This window comes from Rousettus aegyptiacus, unplaced genomic scaffold (genome assembly GCF_014176215.1).
Source record: "Rousettus aegyptiacus isolate mRouAeg1 unplaced genomic scaffold, mRouAeg1.p scaffold_m13_p_7, whole genome shotgun sequence".
Lineage (NCBI taxonomy): Eukaryota > Metazoa > Chordata > Mammalia > Chiroptera > Pteropodidae > Rousettus > Rousettus aegyptiacus.
In genome coordinates, this window is record NW_023416310.1 from 14,184,696 (window position 1) to 14,203,733 (window position 19,038).

Consider the following 19,038-nt stretch of genomic DNA (forward strand, 5'->3'; position numbering starts at 1 on the left):
GCGTGCCTGGCACAGGGCACGTGCTCATCAACGTGCGGCGCCACCATGGCGGGGGCTGGAACGAGGCGGCACTGCCCAGGGCCCTGGCCTGGGAAACGGCTGGGCCCAGGCCTTTGGGGGCCTGAGGTTCATGGAGACACTACTGAGAGCCGAACGGGAGTGACTGGGCAGTGTTCCTTTCAAAGGGTGACCTCTGGCCAGGCTGGGATCTCGATTGGGGACTCAGAGGATGTGGCACTGCATGGCAGTGTGCTGGGGGCCGTCACAGGCTGGGCCACTCCTGTTGGGTCTGGGTGGGGGTAAGGCCCAGCCTCCTGCCACATTTCGGGAGGCTTTCCCCACCTGGACACTGACCTCATTGTAATAGGGACAGTTAGTGGACTCCTTCATGGATGTGTACTTCTTGTCATCGCCCACCTCCACGCACACCACGGGGTCCATGTTCAAGCCCACCAGCTGCCGAGCCTCGATCACTGTGATGCTGACCTGCAGGCAAGAGAGACGGGGGCCAGAGGGGAAGCTGTGTGAGCCCTGGAGCTGGCCTTGGCAGAATCGGGGCCCTTGCAGGAGGCTGGACGGTGCAGGGAGCAGTGCTGAACTTGGGGTCCAATCCGAGCACCCTCTCTAATCCGTGGGTGATGCTATGTTATTTCCCTGCTAAGCCTGTCCTCATTCATAAAGGAGGGTCATGAGCTGGACAACCTCTAGGTCAGTGTGCACTAGAATTCCTGGGGGAAGGGCGGTGGTTAAAAACCCTGATTCCTAGGCCACGTTCCAGACCAACCTCAATTCAGTCTGGGCAGGGAAGGTAGAAGTGGGGTAGGGGGACGGTATCAATATTTTTAAATATCCCAGGTGATTCCAAGTGCTGTAGTTCTGCCTCACTGAGGGCTGCAAACCCCCTTCTCAGGTTTCAGGCACTCAAGAATTAAAGATTTCTATGTCTCTGTTCACATGTGCTGAATTTCCTGCTCTAGCATTTCTCATTTTAAGCCTGCAGGCCTTGCTACCTCTTTATCTTTCTGTAATTAGTCCCCCTTTCCACATTTCTGGTTTAATTTCTTTGTTCGAATACCCAGAGAGGCTCTGGTACCCACCTGAGCCACCTTTTCTGCCTTGGTGGTTGTATGCTGTGAGCACTCTGTCTTTTCAGTGGTGCCCAGCTCCCCAGAATCTGACTTCTATACTAGGAAGCACTTTTCAGTTGTTTATTCATTCAACAAATATTTACTGGACACCTACCAGGGGCCAGGAACAATCAATTGAAACAAACTCCTTTCCCTTGTGGAGCTTACTGTAAATGATTACTGGTTCATAGATTTTAAGCTGAGAAAAAGAAATTGTGTGTGTGTGTGTGTGTGTGTGTGTGTGTGTGAGCGCGCACACACGCACACACACACACACAAAGAGAGAGAGAAAGAGATGTTTGTGTGTGTGCTTCCCCTGGACCCTCATTGTGAGCCATCGGCTCTGGCTTGGGGTTTGGAGGTATTAGTCCCCATTAGGGTGGCCATGATAGCATAGAAAGAAGCACAGATTTGGGGCTGCTGGATTGGCACTGAGCCCCAGACCTGACGCATTACCAGGTGTGACAGGAGGTGGCCATGGAGGCTCAGTGAGCCTCAGTTTTCTCAGCCAGAAGTGGAGACATCACCGATCCATAAGGTTGTGTGGGAGTTAAATGAGACAATGTGTGTCAAAGTGCTTCATAAACAGTAGAAAGCTCTAGAAAATGTGAAATATTGTTACAAATGGCTTCTCCAAGAGCATCTACCTTCAGTTAGGTGGTTGGTCTCTCAAGTAGGTAGAGTCATGTATGATGCTTACAAGTGCTTCAGTCGACTCTCTTAAACTTGCATTTTAACAAAATAGCTTCTGCTAAGCTAGAATTAGCATTTACTTCAGCACATTTTTTCTAATGAAACTGTATGGGTTGCTTTTCTTGCTTCTCATTTTGGAGATTTGGTATTTTAATTGCCGTGCTTTGATGCAACTTCTAAATATGATTTTACTCAAGAGGATTGTTCTCCCTTTCCATAAAAAAAAAAAAAACCATGAAAATTATCATCCACTGTGTCCATCAAAGTCTTATAAATATTCTAAAGGCCAAGAAAAATCCACACATCAAAACTAAAGATGATAAGAAAAATAGAAAATGTTGCCAGGAAAGTACATAGAAATGGAAACTGAACATTTACTAACTGAAGTAACACTTGAACTAAGAAAGCGAGCATTTCTATCTGGAATTTGGAGTGGCAAAAGAAATGGAGTTTACAATCTGGAGCTTTGAAGAAGTTCATTTCCTCAGGGAACTAAAACAGAAATAGAGCTAAGTAACTTAGCTCTGAGAGTTTACTGTAAAGAGAGCAAATAGACACTAGAAGTCCTTCCAGAATAGTCTTTACATAGTTGTTTATAGAGCTTTAACCTCTATTAAACTTTTTACACCAAATCTCCTCCTCCTCCTCCTCCTCTTCTTCTTCTCATTATTTATGCCTACAGCACTTGGTTTTCCTTGGGTCACCCATCTGAGTACTAACAAGGCCCGACCTTGCTTAGCTTCCGAGATCAGACATCGGGCTTGTTCAGGGTGGCGTGGCCACAGACCATGAACTATGGCTGCACTGGGGTGTGGACCCAGAACCTTCTGCGTGTAACGCAGACAATGCTAACTGCTACACTATGGAACCACATCGAGATTAACCTTCTTAATGTGAGCAGTTGCTTGGTTTTTACGTTTTTCAAAAAGAGGCCCAGCCACGATGACAGCCTTTTGCCCTCTACTCCTTTTCGGGACCCAAAGTTTCTACTTCCTCCTTCGAGCAGGGTCAACAATGGCAGACAAACTCTGGTTGGAAGCTCTGACATAAGAGGTTGGAGGTGGAGAAGGGAGGAGGGCAGAAAGTTTAATGGAGCAAAGTAGGGGAGGGGCGGAGAAAGGCTCCAGAGGGTGCTCTCTGCTGGCTCAGCTGAGGCCTGGAGGGAGATCCTGAGGGTGTGAGACCGAGGTCACTGGGTGGTGTTGGTGGGGGAGGGGAATGCCCTTCTTGCCGGCCTTCTCCCCACCTGGGGCTTTGGGGAGGGGAAATGTATCACTTGCACTTGGAATTCAAAAAGAAAAAAATTCTAAAGGAGGGGCTGGCCATCCTTCCTTCCCATTCTCTATCATCCACAGAGGCTTGATTTTTCCAGGATGGAAGATGAGGAGCTAAATAGAGCCATAAAGAGACCAACTGACCAGCTGACAAGGGAGACTCTTTTGGTAATTGACTATTCCACTCTCTCCCTCCAGGATAAAGGACATAATCCCCAGGTGACTTCATGAAAGCCATTGTGAAGAACAATGCCGAATGTAAATCTATATTTGTATACTCTGTCCTGGGAGAACCCAAGAGTCATGGTGCTTCCTGACCTGTTTCTGAGCTATCTGATCGTGCTGCAAGAACTTCAGCTGGGAGCTGGAGATGAGAGGTGGTGGGTCCTTTAGTATTGCTCTTCTGAAACATCCTTTGCCTTTCTTCGTCTCCCAGTGGCAGGGATGTGACATGACTAGCTCTGCATTTTGAGAAGATCATAGAGGATGAAGGGGAGGAGGCAATCTGAGCGCAGGGAGACCAGACAGGAAGTGAGGGTAATATTGCAGTTGAGGCTTGGGGTCTAGGGTCAGTGGCAAGGAAGGTGACATGGAGACAAAAACTAGAGAGATGTTTGGAGGTGAAAATGTATTAGGTCTTGGTGCCAGGAAGCGAGAGCAGAGAACACATTCAAGACTCCATGACCCACAGAAAACATCTCTGCCAAGTGCTGAGCTTTGCTCCCTCTGATGGGGAAATTGCACATTCACGAGGAGGAGACTGTGGCTTCTCGCTTTTGAGATGCCAATAATCAAGAAGGGGTTTGCGCATTACATGCATTCTAAACAGAAGAAACAAGGAGTATGGGTACGCCATGGTTTTTTCCGCCATTCTGAGCCCTCAGGATACCTCCTGGGTCTGAGTTCAGCTAAGTCTCTCCCCGTTTACCATCCGGGTGCCCTTTCTGAGGTCTAACTCAGCAAAGCCAAGTTCTCCAAGAGAGTAAAGGCCCTTCTGCTAGGTTTTCTTGCTTTATATGTTGTATTTATCGGAAGTAAGAATAATACCACATTTGCATCCTCATAGCTCTCTCAATATGTATTAATACTTGCAGTTGAGATGTGAGTGAAGCAGCTGGGAAATACTGTGTTACCAAGTTAAATACAACTGTTTTGTATAAATCAGAATGTTTATGAAGTCTTTGGAGGGAGAATGTCTGGTATACTTAATAAAAGTCTCTGGCAGGAAGCAGTTTGAAAGAGCTTTGGAAAACAAACAGTGGATACTATGCCGAAGGTGAGCAGAGACCAGAGAGAGCGACTGTCTAAAAGGCTTAATTAGAGAGAAATTAGTCCCTCTGACCAACACGCTTGGGTTTGAATCCTGGCTCTAGCTGTGACCTAGGCAAGCTCCTTACCCTCCTAGGGCCTCAGTTTCTCACCTACAAAATATAATGATAGCTATATTTGGAGGATTGTAAGAACAACATTAACTTAAATGGAAAACACATACACAGCCTCTAGTGTAGTGTCTAGCACATAGTAAACCTTCAAAAAAAAGAACAGTTTCATCAATAGCAACAGTGAAAACTCCATTTTCTATGTGCCAGGCTGACTATGGGGTCTTTGTTCTTTGGAATTTTCCTGTTCTCAGCACACAGAGGAGTAAAGCTCTGAGCCCAGACCCCTGGAAAAGCCTGCTCCGGAGCCTTAGGACACTCTGTGCTTGGGTTTTGGCAGACAGGTGAGGGGACGACATTCTCAAACCTTCAAGGAGCCCAGTGGCTTGAGGTTGTCTAAAACCACAGGGACAGGGCCACTTGACACTGCCTGGGGCTATTTTTTAAGCACTTGGGAAGATGGTCACAGACTGGATGAGAACAAACTGAAGCAAAGATTAAGGGACACAGGTGTGTCCAGAGAAAACGAGACCCGATGTACCCAATACAAAGAAAGGTGGCATCTAGTCCATTATATCATACCTGAGTGAGGTGAGGTGTGGCTGTCTTTAAAGGAGGGGTAGTATCCATGGGGTCTGAGAAATGCGCATAAAAGATAAGCTCTATTCTGGGAGAGGCGCTCACACTGATTCTGGGGCCTGGCACTGGTATAGAGGGCAGGAAGTGTAGTGGTAGCCAGGTGGGGTCTCCTGTAGGCTCTGTCCACCCTGACCAGCCAGCATACTTAACTAATGCTAGGAATACCCCCCACAGTCTTCTGACCTATTGCTGGGTCTCATTAGTCCCCAAGGGAGGATCTAGAGCAATGGATGGTCCCTGGGCCCTTTCTGTTTCCGGTTTTTAAATGGGTACTAGGTACTTCTAGCTTGTACATTAGTCTATTGTGAGTTGTGTTCATGTAACTCAGTCTCTCAGGCTCCGATCAACTCTGGGAGAGGAGACAAAATTAAAGGTGTGGCCCTGCAAAGCTGAGGATCAGGTCGCAGGCTGAGAGGGCTGCATTGGGGTCCAGTGGCTTTGTACGGCCCTGTCCCAGCAGAGACCATTTATGCCCATGACCCATCCTGCTTGCATGTGGCCACGTTAACAATCCTACAGCTGCAAATCTCTCCATATCTCAGCCATTTTGCCTCCAGTTTTAGAAACATACAAACAAAAATGAAATTGTCAATTTCAGAAAAATACAGAGAAGCAAAAAGAAGAAAAAAGAACCACCCACATTCTCACCATCTATAGATAACCAGGATTGACATTACTTCAGCATTAAAATAATACAAAACAACAATTTAAAAAATACTCCAAAATACCTTTCTTCAGAGGCTCTTATTTTAACTGTTGGGACTTTTGGGTGAGGGTTGCTCCTTGGTCTCTTTATAATTTTTCCAGGTCCCTCTTACTTTATGAAGTCCAGTGCTGGACACAAAATCCTGGTAGGGCTTTGACCAGCATCAACAGAGTTCTTAAGCTCTATTTTGGGTTTGTACATCTCTCCTTATGATACTTCTATGCGTGACTCCAGGAATAACCTTATTTTTTTAAAACTTATATTCAGCTTATGGTACTCTATGACCCCCAGATCCATGCCTCCACAGAGTCTATGATGCACATAGGCCAGAGCACCCCCACCCCGGCCCCCAGCCCACCACTAGAGCAGTCTGAAAGGCATGAGGCCTCTAGTTGCCCCACCTACCTGGTAATCCATGGGCCGCCCAGCACTTGGCTCCATCTTAATATCTGGCTTGGACCTGAGTAGAAGAATGTACTGTCAGGCCTGGTGTAAGGGAGATTGTTTGTAGGAGAGGAGGAGGGCACCGGCAATAGTTAGACTTTGGAGAAGACAGAAGGACAGCATCGTGGTCTTCAAACACTCTAGAACTGCCAGACAGAATGGGGATTTATTGTTCTCAGGGGCCCCAACAGAAAAGTAACAGGGAAATAGATATTAGGTCAACAGGTTCCAATATGGGTTGGGCAGCTCTGTGATTTCCCTGGGCCTGGCGGTGTTCAGTGATTTGGGAACAACAGGTCGGCAACTGCTGCACTCTGCATTTGCAGGGAGAGAGGAGAGAGAGTCATCCAGGAAAAGAAGAAAGGGACAGGGTTAGGATGAAGCTGTTTACGGGTGCAGGCAGTTGGGGATGTGGAGCTTCTACCCACTCACCGCTTGTTGGAGACATTGGTGGTGAGAGCTGTGACAGAGGCTAGAGACACGGAGTCGGGATCCAGCCCATCCCCCAGTCTAATGGCCAGGCGGTCCAGGTCCTCCATCTCCAGCACTGCTGGTTCATCTGGGGAAGAAGAAAGGCTGATTAGGTGGGCTGGACCGTAGGATAGTGACGATCTTTCCCTTTTTTCTTTGGCATCCTGGAAGCCAAATGTTTACCTGGTAGCATCTGCTAAGAATGTTTTGGCCTGTATATGTACAGTGTTTCCTACCTAATCTTGATCTTTGATTTTAATTATATCTGGTCTTGCTTTTTAAATTTTAATTGGATATAACTCTTCTATTGTACATTACATTAGCACTGAATATCATTTGTGGAAATAGGTAGGGGATAAAAAAATGCATACTTATGTACTTCTTGTAACAATAGCTACCGTTTATTAAATGGCTACTACATGTCAAACACAATACCAGGTTCTTTGTACACATATCTCTAGTCCTCATAGACACGCCCTGCCAATATAGGCACTATTTTTATGTCACAGATGGGAAAACTGAGGCTTAGGAAGAAACTTATCCATGTAAAATAGCTGATGGAATTCAGAACCTAATGCTGTATAAAAATAGGCACTATTTTTATGTCACAGATGGGAAAACTGAGGCTTAGGAAGAAACTTATCCATGTAAAATAGCTGATGGAATTCAGAACCTAATGCTGTATTAATCCAATGAGATGAAAAAAGAACAGTTCTGAGAAGCTACCCAAAGTTGGTGGGTTTGGGCCTCAGCCAGCTGCTGGATCCTCCCCAATCTAAGGTGGAGAAGGGTACAGCTGGAATTGGCATGGGGGCGAGAGGGAGGGAGAGAGATTCCAAGGCCAGCGGGCTACACGGTGGATACTGGGGAGGGCACCCAAGAGCCCTGAGGGTAGGCACGGTGATCAGTGCGACCTGGGTCAGAAAGCTACACGCATCTCCCTTATCCGTTCCATTTTCTCCTGTCTTCCTCGTCCTCCCTGACCTCTTGTTAACAACTGTCTTGTCCCCTCCCCAGCCCGCTGCTCCAAAGGGACCAGTGACACAGGCCACTCCAGCCTCCCACGGTCCACCCTGCCTTTCCTCCCCCTCCCCCCACCTTCCCTGCAGCGGGCGAGACGGCTTAGGGAAAAGCATTGTCGAGCCTCAGATTTTCCCCCAGAAATAAGGAATTGGCCAAACAAGTTTCCATCTTTGTTACTCCCTTGTCTAATTAAAATTCTCTAGGCTTCTCTATGGAGAAAAAAAAGAATGGGAGCAAAGAGGGCAGGAGGAGCCTGTTATAAACAGGCCTGCTGGGCTGGAGGCTCAGCTCTAGGCAGCTTCCACCTGCAATCCTCCCAGCGCCTCCTCCCCAAGGGCCTCTCAGGGCCAGGCTCCGCCGCCAGCCAATGGGAGGCCGCGCTCCGCCAAGGCGGCTCCATCAGCCAATCGCAGGAGAGCCTGTTGGGGCGCCGCGGGCGGAGGGGAGGGCTTTGGTCCCTGTCAGGTGCGGAGAGGTAGCCCAGGAGCCCCCGAGGAGGGGTCGCGCCGGACCGTGAGCAGGGGCGCACGTTCGTACCTTGTCTTTGGGGTTCCTCCTTGTGCGGCCGGTGCTTGCCGAGCTTCATCGCGGAAAACACACTCCTCCCGGCTCTGTGAGAGGGGCCGCCAGAATAAGCAGGTGGAGGGCGATGGATCCAAGGAGGAAAACACACACACAAAAGACCAAAACCCGAGAGGGAAAGGGAGATCCAAACCCCAGCCCTTCATCTACTGGCCTCAAGATAGATTGGGGGCCAAACTTCCCACACCCGGAGCCACGAGGCGGGATTAGGGTAGCGTAAATCCCACATTTTGTCCTTCCCCATGCCTTCACACCACTGAGGAGCAGGTCAGGACCCCGGCCACCAGGAAAGTGGTGGCCTTCCGCTGGAAAGAACCATTTGAACCGGAGCCCCTGGGGTGGCGGGGGGAGGTCTGGGCTGATCTCAGCTCTGCTCCAGTCCAGTCTTAGAGCTCCAAACTTTGCCAATGCTCCCCGCCCCCCACCACCACCCCAAGCTCTTCCTCCCTGTTTCTGACCCTGCTTCAGCTGAGTGGAAGGAAAGCCAGCTACCGGAGACAAAGCATCAGAACGGAATGTCGGGGAACAGGACACAGAGGGGCAGAGGCCAAGGAGGGGCTGGGGAATGTCGTTGAAACTAGCTGCTCAGTTCTCAGGTGGCCCTGGTGCTCAAAGCCTGTCCTGTCGTTCCCAACCTCTCTGTGCCCTGGGGTTCTCCTTGGTCTCCAGTGAAAAGGAGGAAATAGGCTTTTTCTCTTCTATCTTGGGTCTTAGTTTTGAAAAAGCCCCTTCTGCGGGTTCCCTCTCACTGCAGAATCCCCCCTTCACCAACCCCCAGGAACGTATGGTGGACTCCATAGTTCCTACCTCTTCTTCTGGTTTGGTGTGGCTTTGTGCCCTCAAGTGAAGGGCCCTTCAGTCAGGGGAGTTGAGAGAAAGGGGCAGGGCTCCTCACTGTCCCTTCAGTGATGTCCCCGCAGCTGAGCCTGTAATCCCTTGTTCCAGGACGGACCAGGAGTAGGATCGGCAGGGGGTAAAGTGCAGTATTCCATTACCCCGTTAATATTGCATGTGCTGGATACCTGACTCCCTCTACTTCCTGTTATCCCTCCTCCTGGGTGTGGCCCTGTCATCCTGTAGGCATAAGTGGGACGAGGTGCAGGCTCCGACCTTGAGCTCACGACAGCAGAGCGTACCCATCTTTGGGTCATGCATATCCCTGTGGAGGCTTGACTATGGTGCCCAAGACCCTTGTCCTTTATGCTGGGTAATGTGAGATTAGAAGAAACCTTTCTGTCCTTGTAGAGATAGCCTAGAAAGCTTAAGCCCCTCTACTCGGGGTCGGGGAGCCATCTCATCCCCCCAAACCTGTCCCTATCCTACCTAGCACTGGGCCTTTTCTTTGCTCTTCATATGCTGGGCAAGACATGGAGGGCTGTGTGTCCATATCCCAATGAAAGAGCAACCAAGAACCATCTCTCTCATGTGACACCAGCTCAGTTTAAGAAGCACTGGCACGTTCATGATTTTCTAAGAAGGCATGAGGTGGGTGAAAAAAGGCTCAGATGATACTGATCTGTCTGCACTATCCAGCTTCATGGTGTCTGAGATGTAATCATGGGAAGAGGGAAAAGAAAGATGCTCTAAAAAATGAAAATGGATGCCTTTGGAATTATTTTTAAGTTTCTCCCTTCTAATAAGGGGATATATCGTATAAAAAACAGCAAAAAAAAAAAAAAAAAAAAAAAGAGAGAGACAGAGAGAGATTATATAATCTTTCTTGAGCAACTATTGTGGGCCAAAGACTTTTCCAGATGTTTGCTCATTTCCTCTTCATAGCAATCCTGGAAGGGACATATGTTTCTCATTCAGTCTATAAAAACCTGAGGCTCAGAGAGCTGGGATTGAAGCACAAAGTGCCCGTCTCCAAGGCCAACAGTGCTTCCCTGGCGGCCTCGATGCTGTGACATTGCACTTCTCTTGAGTGTGAATCCCATTGACCATTTGGAATTTTGGCAAAAAGTCCCCTGGGCCTGCACTGGTACATATAGGTGTGTGTGCCATCTGTTAGCACAATTTGTGTGCAGAAATGTCATCTGCAAAGAGTCCCACAGACTGTGCTCCTGTTTACAAAAAAGGGGCTCATTCAAAAATAATCTAAGCATCTACACATATTTTGGAACAGACTACTATAAATATTAAATTATTGATGACATAACATTGAACAGATCAATGAACTCATTAGAAACAATTGTGTGATGGTGAGAAGGGACCATCCTGCCTGGATTACACTGAACCATCCAGTGGGATTTCTCCCTGCCTAGTGACCTTAAAAGTAGAGGTGCCACTAGTGTGACACTCTTCTTCCTGTCTCAGTGTTGAGATTCCTTTCCTCCCTGCCTTGCTGCTCTCCTGGATTACTCAGGAGTTTCCTGGAGGGTCCTGTGCTTGACTTTGTACAGTCACTTCTCAGCCATTCCTGAGCCGTGCCATCCTTAGAGTCCCCAGCCCCACTCCATGTGTGACCTACACGACACCATCACATGCAGCTTGCCCCAGCCACACAGCTCCTCATCCCCTGCCTGCTCTTTCTCTCATGCCCCACTGGAAGGTGCTCTGAGACAAGTCGGGTCAGAACCAGGCCCTGCTTGGAGAAACAAGCTGCTCAACATCCTGTGATGGGATCTGGCCATGCAGCTGGATGTCCAGAGGTGCGGGGAACAGAGAATCGTGGCTCTCTGACAATGGAAAAGGGCCTGGGCTTACCTTGGGTATCTATGGCCCTCGAATTTAAAAGTCACTTTATTCCTTAAAATGAACATATTTGGAAGTAAAGATTGATAAATAAACTATACTTATGTAACCAGTCTAACCAGTCTCTACTATACCCTGAAGCAATTCAAAGATGAAACCGATCTCCCCAGATCCTGCATAATTTTAACCACCTCAAGTGGGCAGGTTCACTGGAGGTATTCCTGGCTCCTGGGAACATCTCGAAACGATGATTTGTCCCTTTATGACAAATGCAGCATGTGTAGGGCGAATGTCATTTCCAGAATTCTTACTATAGGCTCCGTGCCTGTTTGTTTCTCCTAAACTTGCTCTTCGATTCGTCTGAGCTGTGGGCAATAGAGCACGATGCCATCCCCTGTCGCTGCCCTCTGTCATTTTCTGATCGATGACACATCAGGAGTTCACTATAGAAGAAGCCTCTTTGGCCTGCCGCAGCGCCAGTTCCCAGAAAAGCAGCATGCTTGCTTCTTTTGACAAAGGACAAAGGTTATTTATTTTTTTTGACATAAATGTTAACTTAATCAGGAAAATTTGGAGATTATCCACTTGTATCGAAGACTTAGATTTTAAAAATGTAAATTGTGGATTAGGTTACTGGTAACCTGAGGGTTTTTTTTTTTCTTTTTTTTTAAATAAAATTCTGCATTTGGTTTAGTTGGGTTCTCCAGTTACTAAAGGTATAATATATAGTGAGAAACAGACAAAGAAAACAAGACAATAATTAGCTCGTTAAAAAACGACTTTGCAACCAAGTGGCTCCTCATTCATGGCTGCAAGAAAGCAGGAGAAGCAGGGGCCTCTAGGACCCTCTGAGCATTTATGGTCACATTTGGGCTTCCCCATTCCCGGATTCATCAAAGTCAGAATTCTACGTACCTAGAGTTCAGACAGCAATTTCTCACTAAAGAAAAGATTTTAAACTCAGTTCACTCATTGTAAACTCTTTTTGCATTTGTATCTTTGCTTTTTCCATGGCTCAGATTTAGAAGGATGTCACGGTGTTTGGGCAATGCACTTGGGGTCTTAGGGGAGAGCTTGGTATTCTCAATGACTGGGGACATTGGCCAGACTAAATGTCATGAGCCGGGTCTCTCTAGTTTGGTCTCTGTATTAGTCTGACTATCGTGACTTAGAAGGGCGTGACTTAAAGTGAATAGCCGGCCATGGCTGCCCAGGGCTTCTGCCCTTGACTGCCTTCAGTGGGACTGTCTAGGCTCATTAGCTCGGACCTCAGGTGATCAGGAGAAACAGACTTCTGCCTAACAGAAATAGGACCTGGCGCTCTTCTCTGCATTGTTTAAATGGCCAAATGTTCAAAGCTTGGGGAAAATATTCCCCAAGTGCCCCTTAATGGGCTTATTTCTCTTATTTTTCCGTGCCTCAAGTACAAGTAATTGAATAATTATAGTCTTTACAATAGTCTTTCAAAGTGTGCTAATTTCAGTTAGTTTCTAATACTTCCCACACCTGGGCAGGGCAGGTTGACCCTTCACACAAGAACCTATCTTCAAACTGGCCTGTTTGCACATGCACCTTGCAGTACCAGCACTCTGGGGGGCCCTGTGTACTGATCCCCACATTTGCCAGGGGAGCTGGATCCTCAGCTCTCCCTAGTGGTCCAACCCCTTGCAAATCTCAAGCAAACAACATCATGGAAACAGATTTCGCATCTCCCGAACCAGCCTATCCCAGAATCTCATGCACTCACAGGGGGCAAGAGTCCCTGCATGGCTCCATTCTTAAGTTTTCTCTGCTGCAACTTATATCTATTTCCACTTATTTCTCCTTAGTGGAGATAGAAACTAACCAGTTCTGCTACACAATAACCTTGCAGAGATTTAAAACCAGTTTCTACACCATTCCTACTCTAGGCTAAACAGTTTCAATTTGTTGAATCTCCTCTTAAAAATCCCATTTCGATTGTCGCAATGCTCTACACATTAGATTAGAATAATAAATGCCAGTCTACTTTATCTCGTATGTTAATTGGAGATGGCAAGAGATTAGGATGCAGTGCTCGGGAACCAGCATTTACTGTGGTTCTACTGCACGCTTCACTGTGGGGCGCTTCTTAGTCCCACTGGGGCCAGTCAAGGGATGAAGCCAGTATGAATCCCAAGGGGCCCAGGACACTGGAGAGCTGGAAATGAAGAAGGGCCTTAAAGAGCATCACATCTCTCAGACAGGGAGCCTGGGGGATGGACAAGTCATTTGAGTCTCGTGGGTCTTTTATGTCTAAGCGTCCATACAGAAACCCAACTCCCTAAACCCTCTCTCTAAAAAGGGAACCTCGGCTCAATGTCTGCCATTGTCTCCCACATCTGGAGTCCCCTCCTGCTCTCCTCTCCCAGACAGTGCCTGATCTTTCCCTCACCCAGGAAGACTTCCAGGGAACGAAGATGGTGAGGACCACCAGAGAGTGGTCATCCCTCCTGAGCTTCCTGGGACTTTTGTTCCAGCCGCTCGGCGTCCTCTTTGGGCCTCCAGGGATGCATGTCTATCTGTTCGGACCTGCCTTGAATCTCTGGGGATGGGGGAGATGGTGGTCGTTGGCTTCCTCGGCCTCCCCAACTCCTTTGACTTCAGTCACACCCTCCCTCACAGGGACCCCTGAGGGCCTGACCCACAAGAGTGGGGAGCGAAACAGGGAAGTGGAGGAAGAGTCGAGACACTGAAAGGAGGGAGGAGGGAGTGGAAATCGTAAGGCTCAGCCACCTGCTCACGCCCCTAACACCTCCCTGTCCCTCACCCCCCACATGGAGAGACCTCCACTGCCCTGCAATCCCATGGTGCTGGCTTCACCAGGACAGCCCGCCCCTGAGCCCTCTGACACGGGCCATCCCAACATCTGCACCCTGTGGTGAGGACTCTTCGAGCCCATGGGCTCCGCCCTGGCCTGGGACACCTACTTGTGCTCGCCATCTCTGCCTCCCTTGGTCTTCTCTCTGCCTTTGCTGAGTAGGAGGAAGAAACGAGGAGACAAGGGGATGTATGTGAGAGGGTGTGGACGAGAGATGCTTGCAGACTTAGCCCCTGGCCCTGCAGACCCCCCACGCTCCCAGGGGCCTCCTTGTCCCAAGGATTCCTCACCCCACAGCTTCTCACTTCAGCATGCCTAAGCCAGCAGGAGGGGACCCATAGACCTGGGCAAGGGGGGTGGGGCTATGGTCCGTCTCTTGGGGAGGGGCTCAGGCGTGGGCTGGATGACCACTATCTCAGCCCCAAGCCCAGGAGAACCCAGAGCTCTGCTGAGGGAGGAGGCCTCAGGGTATCAGTCACTCTCCACACCCAGGCCGGGGTCTGCTAATTCCCAAATGTGGGTCACAAGTACCTTGGGAAGGACTCAAGGTTAGATGAACCTGGCCATCCTCCAGGCAGGGACTACCCTACGCTTCCCCACCTCCCCCCTCAATCCTCTCCAATGGAGGAGGGGCGGGGGGCCTCCCAGGCTTTGAGGGATTCTGAGAACAAAGGTGGGCCAGGGAGGTTCCGAGCATGCAAAAGTCAGTGGGCTACTGCTCCAGGGCTTAGCAAAGAGCCAGAACAGTACTCTTTTCCCTCTTTAGGGAGGTGTTCAGAAAACCCTTCTGGAATATTCTCTCAATGCTTCCCTGATGCTGTGGCCATGAGGATGAAGAGAAGAAAATGGATAACAATCCGCAATTTTTTTCCTCCTCACACTCTGTCCTGGCACAGAACTTGCCCGGGTAGACATGACTCCATGTCCCAACAATTCAGCACCCAAAGTCCTAGAGAGGTGACAGCTGAAGTCCAGCTATGGTCAGTCATCCTGGTCACTCTGTAATTCTTTGCCAACAAGTTAACATTAGCCAGGTCTCTGACTGCCGAAATTGGCTGAAACCACCAACTAGAGAATAGAGAAGGGGAGAGACTGTCTCAGTAGCTTTGCTCTGGCCCCGGACCCAGCTGGTCCTGGTGCTGGTCGGTGTGGTCTCCCACTGGGACCCCGAGAGCTGTGTGGGACTTACTTCAGTGGAGCTGGGGCTCCAATGAGCTTTTGAGAATGGGGCCAAATAGGAGATTTACTGGCTGTAGCCTCATGTTAATCCAGGCAGGGCTGACTCTCTGGATTATCGATCCAGGTTTTGAAGGAAGTTTGTTTATTTGTTCATTGTTTGTAAAGAATGCTGTGACCCTAAAGAGTTTGAGAATGTTTGCAGTAGAGGAATCAGAAGGCGGAGTGTTATCACCTGGCAGTGGGCAAGGGTGGGGTGGGAAGGTGGGCTTTGTGAAGCTGAAGGATAAAATGTGACCGTTTTTCTCTTTCCCTTTGGGTTTTGCTTTGAAATCACAGAGAGGTGTCAGGCTGGCCCAGTGGGGTGCTTCTCAGGCACACAGCGGGCCAGGGCCCAGAGTGTACCCACAATCTGGACACACGGCACACGCCGCCTCCAATACATCTGCCTGTCCTCTTCTCAAACAATCTAGCCTTCTGGGCTGACAAAGGGGCCCTACCCAGGTGCAGGCCCTGAGTGTGGAAATGGAAAAGGGAAGAGGACTCTCTGTGAAAAAATAATATTCTCATGATCTCACTACCACCACTATTGTGATTACAACTAACATTAGCAATAATGACTGCAGGGCCCTGTGCCGAGCACTCCGACATGCTTTGACATATCGAATCCATCCATCTCATGAGCTCGAAATTATTATTACCCTATTTTCCAAACGAGGGAGCCGAGGCTCAGCCTGCCCGCAGTCACTCAGCCGCAAGCACTGGGGGTGGGATTTGACCTCATGGCAGTCCTTGTTGCTAGGGGGCCTCTCCATGAGGCCCTGCGCGGGCCTGGCTTTCCTCCTAGAGTCCACACTGTGTTTTTAGTGTCTCGGTCTGGCCAGGTAAGTTCTGTCCCTCAGGCAGTGTTCCCTCCCTGTGAGCCCCAGTGTCTTGGCCTCGGTTTCACGCCCCCCCTCCCTCATGCTCCCATCCCCGCAGCTCCGTGTGCACCGTTGGGGGCAGCCACCGGATCGGTATGGCGGCTTCTGGGGAACTCTAGGGTTTGCCGGGAGGATGCAAGTGCTTCACAGTGCCAAGCCTCCTTGAGCACTCAGTCCTAGGTGGGGGGTAGGGGTGGGTAGGGGGACTGCAACCTCAGGTGAAGTGGCTGGGTTTGGGGGAGTCTCCTGAGCACCGCTTCACACCGAGTCACAGCATGACTTTGACCTTGGCTCCTCTGGGCTGCTGGGGAGCCATGACCGTCTGGAGCTCAGTCTGGTGAAGGGTGCAGGGGGGCATGAGGGGGACATGGGAACTGGTAAAGCATCACTCTAGGGGTGAGGCTGGATGTGCTGAGCCCATATACCCATGTCTACGTTCACCCCAGGGCACATACTCCATGATCGTCGGTCAGAGCCCCCAGCCATGCACACCTGCCCGGCTGTGCCCCGGCCCCCACAAAGGAGGGAGGTACCTGGCTTCCACGGGTCTCCACTGGAGTGGAAGAATGATCCTTAAGCAGAATAAGAAAAGTGTCTCCCCACTCATCCCCCAAGATGAGGCCTAGCAGAGAGGAGCCCAGCGGGAGCCCCCACACACCCAGGGACACCAGGAGGGTTGGGCGGAAGGAGGTGGGCCATGGAGGGCGGGAGGGCCAGGCAGGTGGAGAGAATGTGAAGGAGAGTCTGAGGATACAGGGAGTTCGCAGGGGAGCCCCGAGTCTCTGGAGTGCAGCTGCAAGAGGAAAGTGGGGCTCTTTTCTTTGTCCTTTCTAAGGTGTGGCTCCTAGAGTCACATCAGCAGCAGAACCCAGAACCCAGCCTCACATTCACACAGAGGGATCATAGATGCGTATGTGAGTGTGTGCAGACACATGAGCACTTGTGCGTGTATGTGCACGTGTGTTCTGAGTCTCTCTTTGGAGACTAAGGCAGATGTATACTGACATGCAAGGGCCCAGAGCCCCGATTTTGTGCTTCTGAGAGCAAAGCACCCATGGGTTGGCGACTCCTTCCTTCTCTGCAACACTGGCAGCGGGGGGTGGGGGCGGGTATGGGGAACCCTGAGAGTAAGTGGCACCCACCCTGGCCCCGGGATGCCATGAAGCTCCAGCTTCGTGTGGGTGAGTGGCCAGAGCTGAGAAGGAGCTTCATCCACATCCTGGCCCACTCTTGTGGGCCTGGGAGAGGAACTGGCTCAGCACTACCTGAGCCACGGCTGCCCTCTTGGCTACCCAGAGCTCCCAGAGAGTTGTTTCCCATGGGTGCTACCCACAGGATCCAGATGACCCCTGGCTCCCTCGGGATGTCAGAGCTGGAGGGGAGCCAGGACGGTCAACCCATTCCTGGTACTGACCCTGAGGGGTTCGTGACTTGCCCAAAGTCACTCATCTAGTTTAGTTAGTGGTAGTCAGGATGAGACTCAATGGAACTTAGCTCTCCTGGTCAGAGCCAGCGCTGCTTTTCCTGCAATTGGTGGCCCACATGTGGCTTCCAACCTTGTCCCCAGAAAGCTCTTTCTCGGAGTCCCCCTGCAGTCTCAGACAGCCCCTGCCAAGCTCTTTTCCACAAGGGACAGAGGACAGGGACGGTTCCTTTCATGTAGCATCCTGGGCTCCCCACCTGGTCCCTGCTCCTCACCTCACCATTTCCAGCCAGATCCTTTTGCATCATCCAGTTGCCGAGACCCGTTTGCCAACAGCCCTTATATACGGTAGCACTCGGCACCCCCGTTACAACCTGTGCCTCCATTATCACTTTGGCTCTCGCAGCAACAGGTTCTCATTGTTCTGGGCCCCATTTGACAGGTTAGGGGAGACGGTAAAGAGGGTTTGAGACTGACTGCACAAGGGTCACGGGCTGGTAAGAGGCAGAGCTGGGACTCAGACCTGGGTCTCCTGAGGCCAAATTGCATGTCCTTTCCACCCCACCTAGTCTGGAGTCTGAGGAGGACAGACTCAAAGCTGGCCTGGGCGATGCTGCTCTACCTCACAGCCTAAAGTCAAAGGTCCGGCCATATTTGCCAAGGGCGTGGTACCTTTGACCTTATTACTCAGACTCCCCAGCAGGCTTCCCAGGTCCCTTAAGCTTGTATCTGCGTGTGTGTCTGTGATGTGCGTGTGTGTGTTTGGGGGGGGGGGGGGAGGTGGTTCAAGAGCAAAGAAAGAAAACATATTTGTTCAATAAAAGTATCAAATTCAGTTTCACTAATTTAGAATCTGTGTTTCTAGGGAACAAGAACTGAATAAATTTTTCTTGGAAAGGAAAAGGCGGAAGCAGGTCGGAGGGAGATGGTTGCAATGGGAGGGGAACATCTCCTTCTCTCCAACCGCACCACGTTCTTAGACGCATCGTCAACTTACCTGCGTTTTACACGTTATCCCCACTGACCTAGGAACCTACAGACAGCATTTCACTAGCCCAGATTCTGTCTCTCTGGACTCTAAGAGGAATACCATTGTGTTTCCTTTTTTTGTAAAAATGGCATATTTGGAAAGCACAGGTCTGGACACAGCTTCCTGTGACCCGTGTGGCAAGACATTTGCAGGTGTGAATCCTGGACACTGAGGACGCCAGGATGCGTTTTTCTCAACAGAAGAGATGCTGGGTCCTAACCAGGACCGCTGGCTTCTCTCTGGCAGGAAGAGGCTGTCCTCACTTGGGCCTTCAATTGGGCCAGGGCAGAGGCCAGGCTACCTGGGGCTAGTCTGGGTCTTGGACCAGAGAGATCAGGGCCTCTGCCTGTCTGCTTCTCCTATTCTCTGAGGAAGCAGGAGGCCTAGCCTCTTCTCACGTTAGAGGTCAGCCTCCTGGAACTTGCCTCTCTCAGGTTAGGGAGCAGTCTGGATCCTCAGGCAAATCCCAGCTTCCCTGCTGCCTCCTCAGTGAGTTTTGGAGTGGGGGTGGCTGCAGAAACACCTTCTTGCCTCTCATATGTCTCTCCAGTATCTCAGCCCCCTACTCTGAACCCAGTCAGGCCTAGAGGGGCCTTCCAGAGGGACCGGACATTG

The 19,038-nt window shown here is 50.1% G+C and overlaps 1 protein-coding gene across 7 annotated transcripts in view; it reads right to left on the bottom strand.

Moving 5' to 3' along the window:
* The window catches only part of OTOF (otoferlin), an 85,973-nt gene that overhangs the window by 30,050 nt on the left and 36,885 nt on the right, over positions 1–19,038 (bottom strand). For 4 of the 7 annotated variants that reach the window (XM_036224704.1, XM_036224702.1, XM_036224703.1 and 1 more), the window contains 5 exons: positions 13,981–14,025; positions 8,294–8,367; positions 6,695–6,821; positions 6,224–6,278; positions 355–486 (listed from right to left, as the gene is read on the bottom strand). In XM_036224704.1, coding sequence (XP_036080597.1) covers positions 355–486; positions 6,224–6,278; positions 6,695–6,821; positions 8,294–8,367; positions 13,981–14,025 — 433 coding nt within the window. Of the gene's footprint in view, positions 1–354; positions 487–6,223; positions 6,279–6,694; positions 6,822–7,831; positions 7,983–8,293; positions 8,368–13,980; positions 14,026–19,038 lie in introns of those variants that run through there. The other 3 variants (XM_036224707.1, XM_036224705.1, XM_016135129.2) reach the window with 2 other exon arrangements.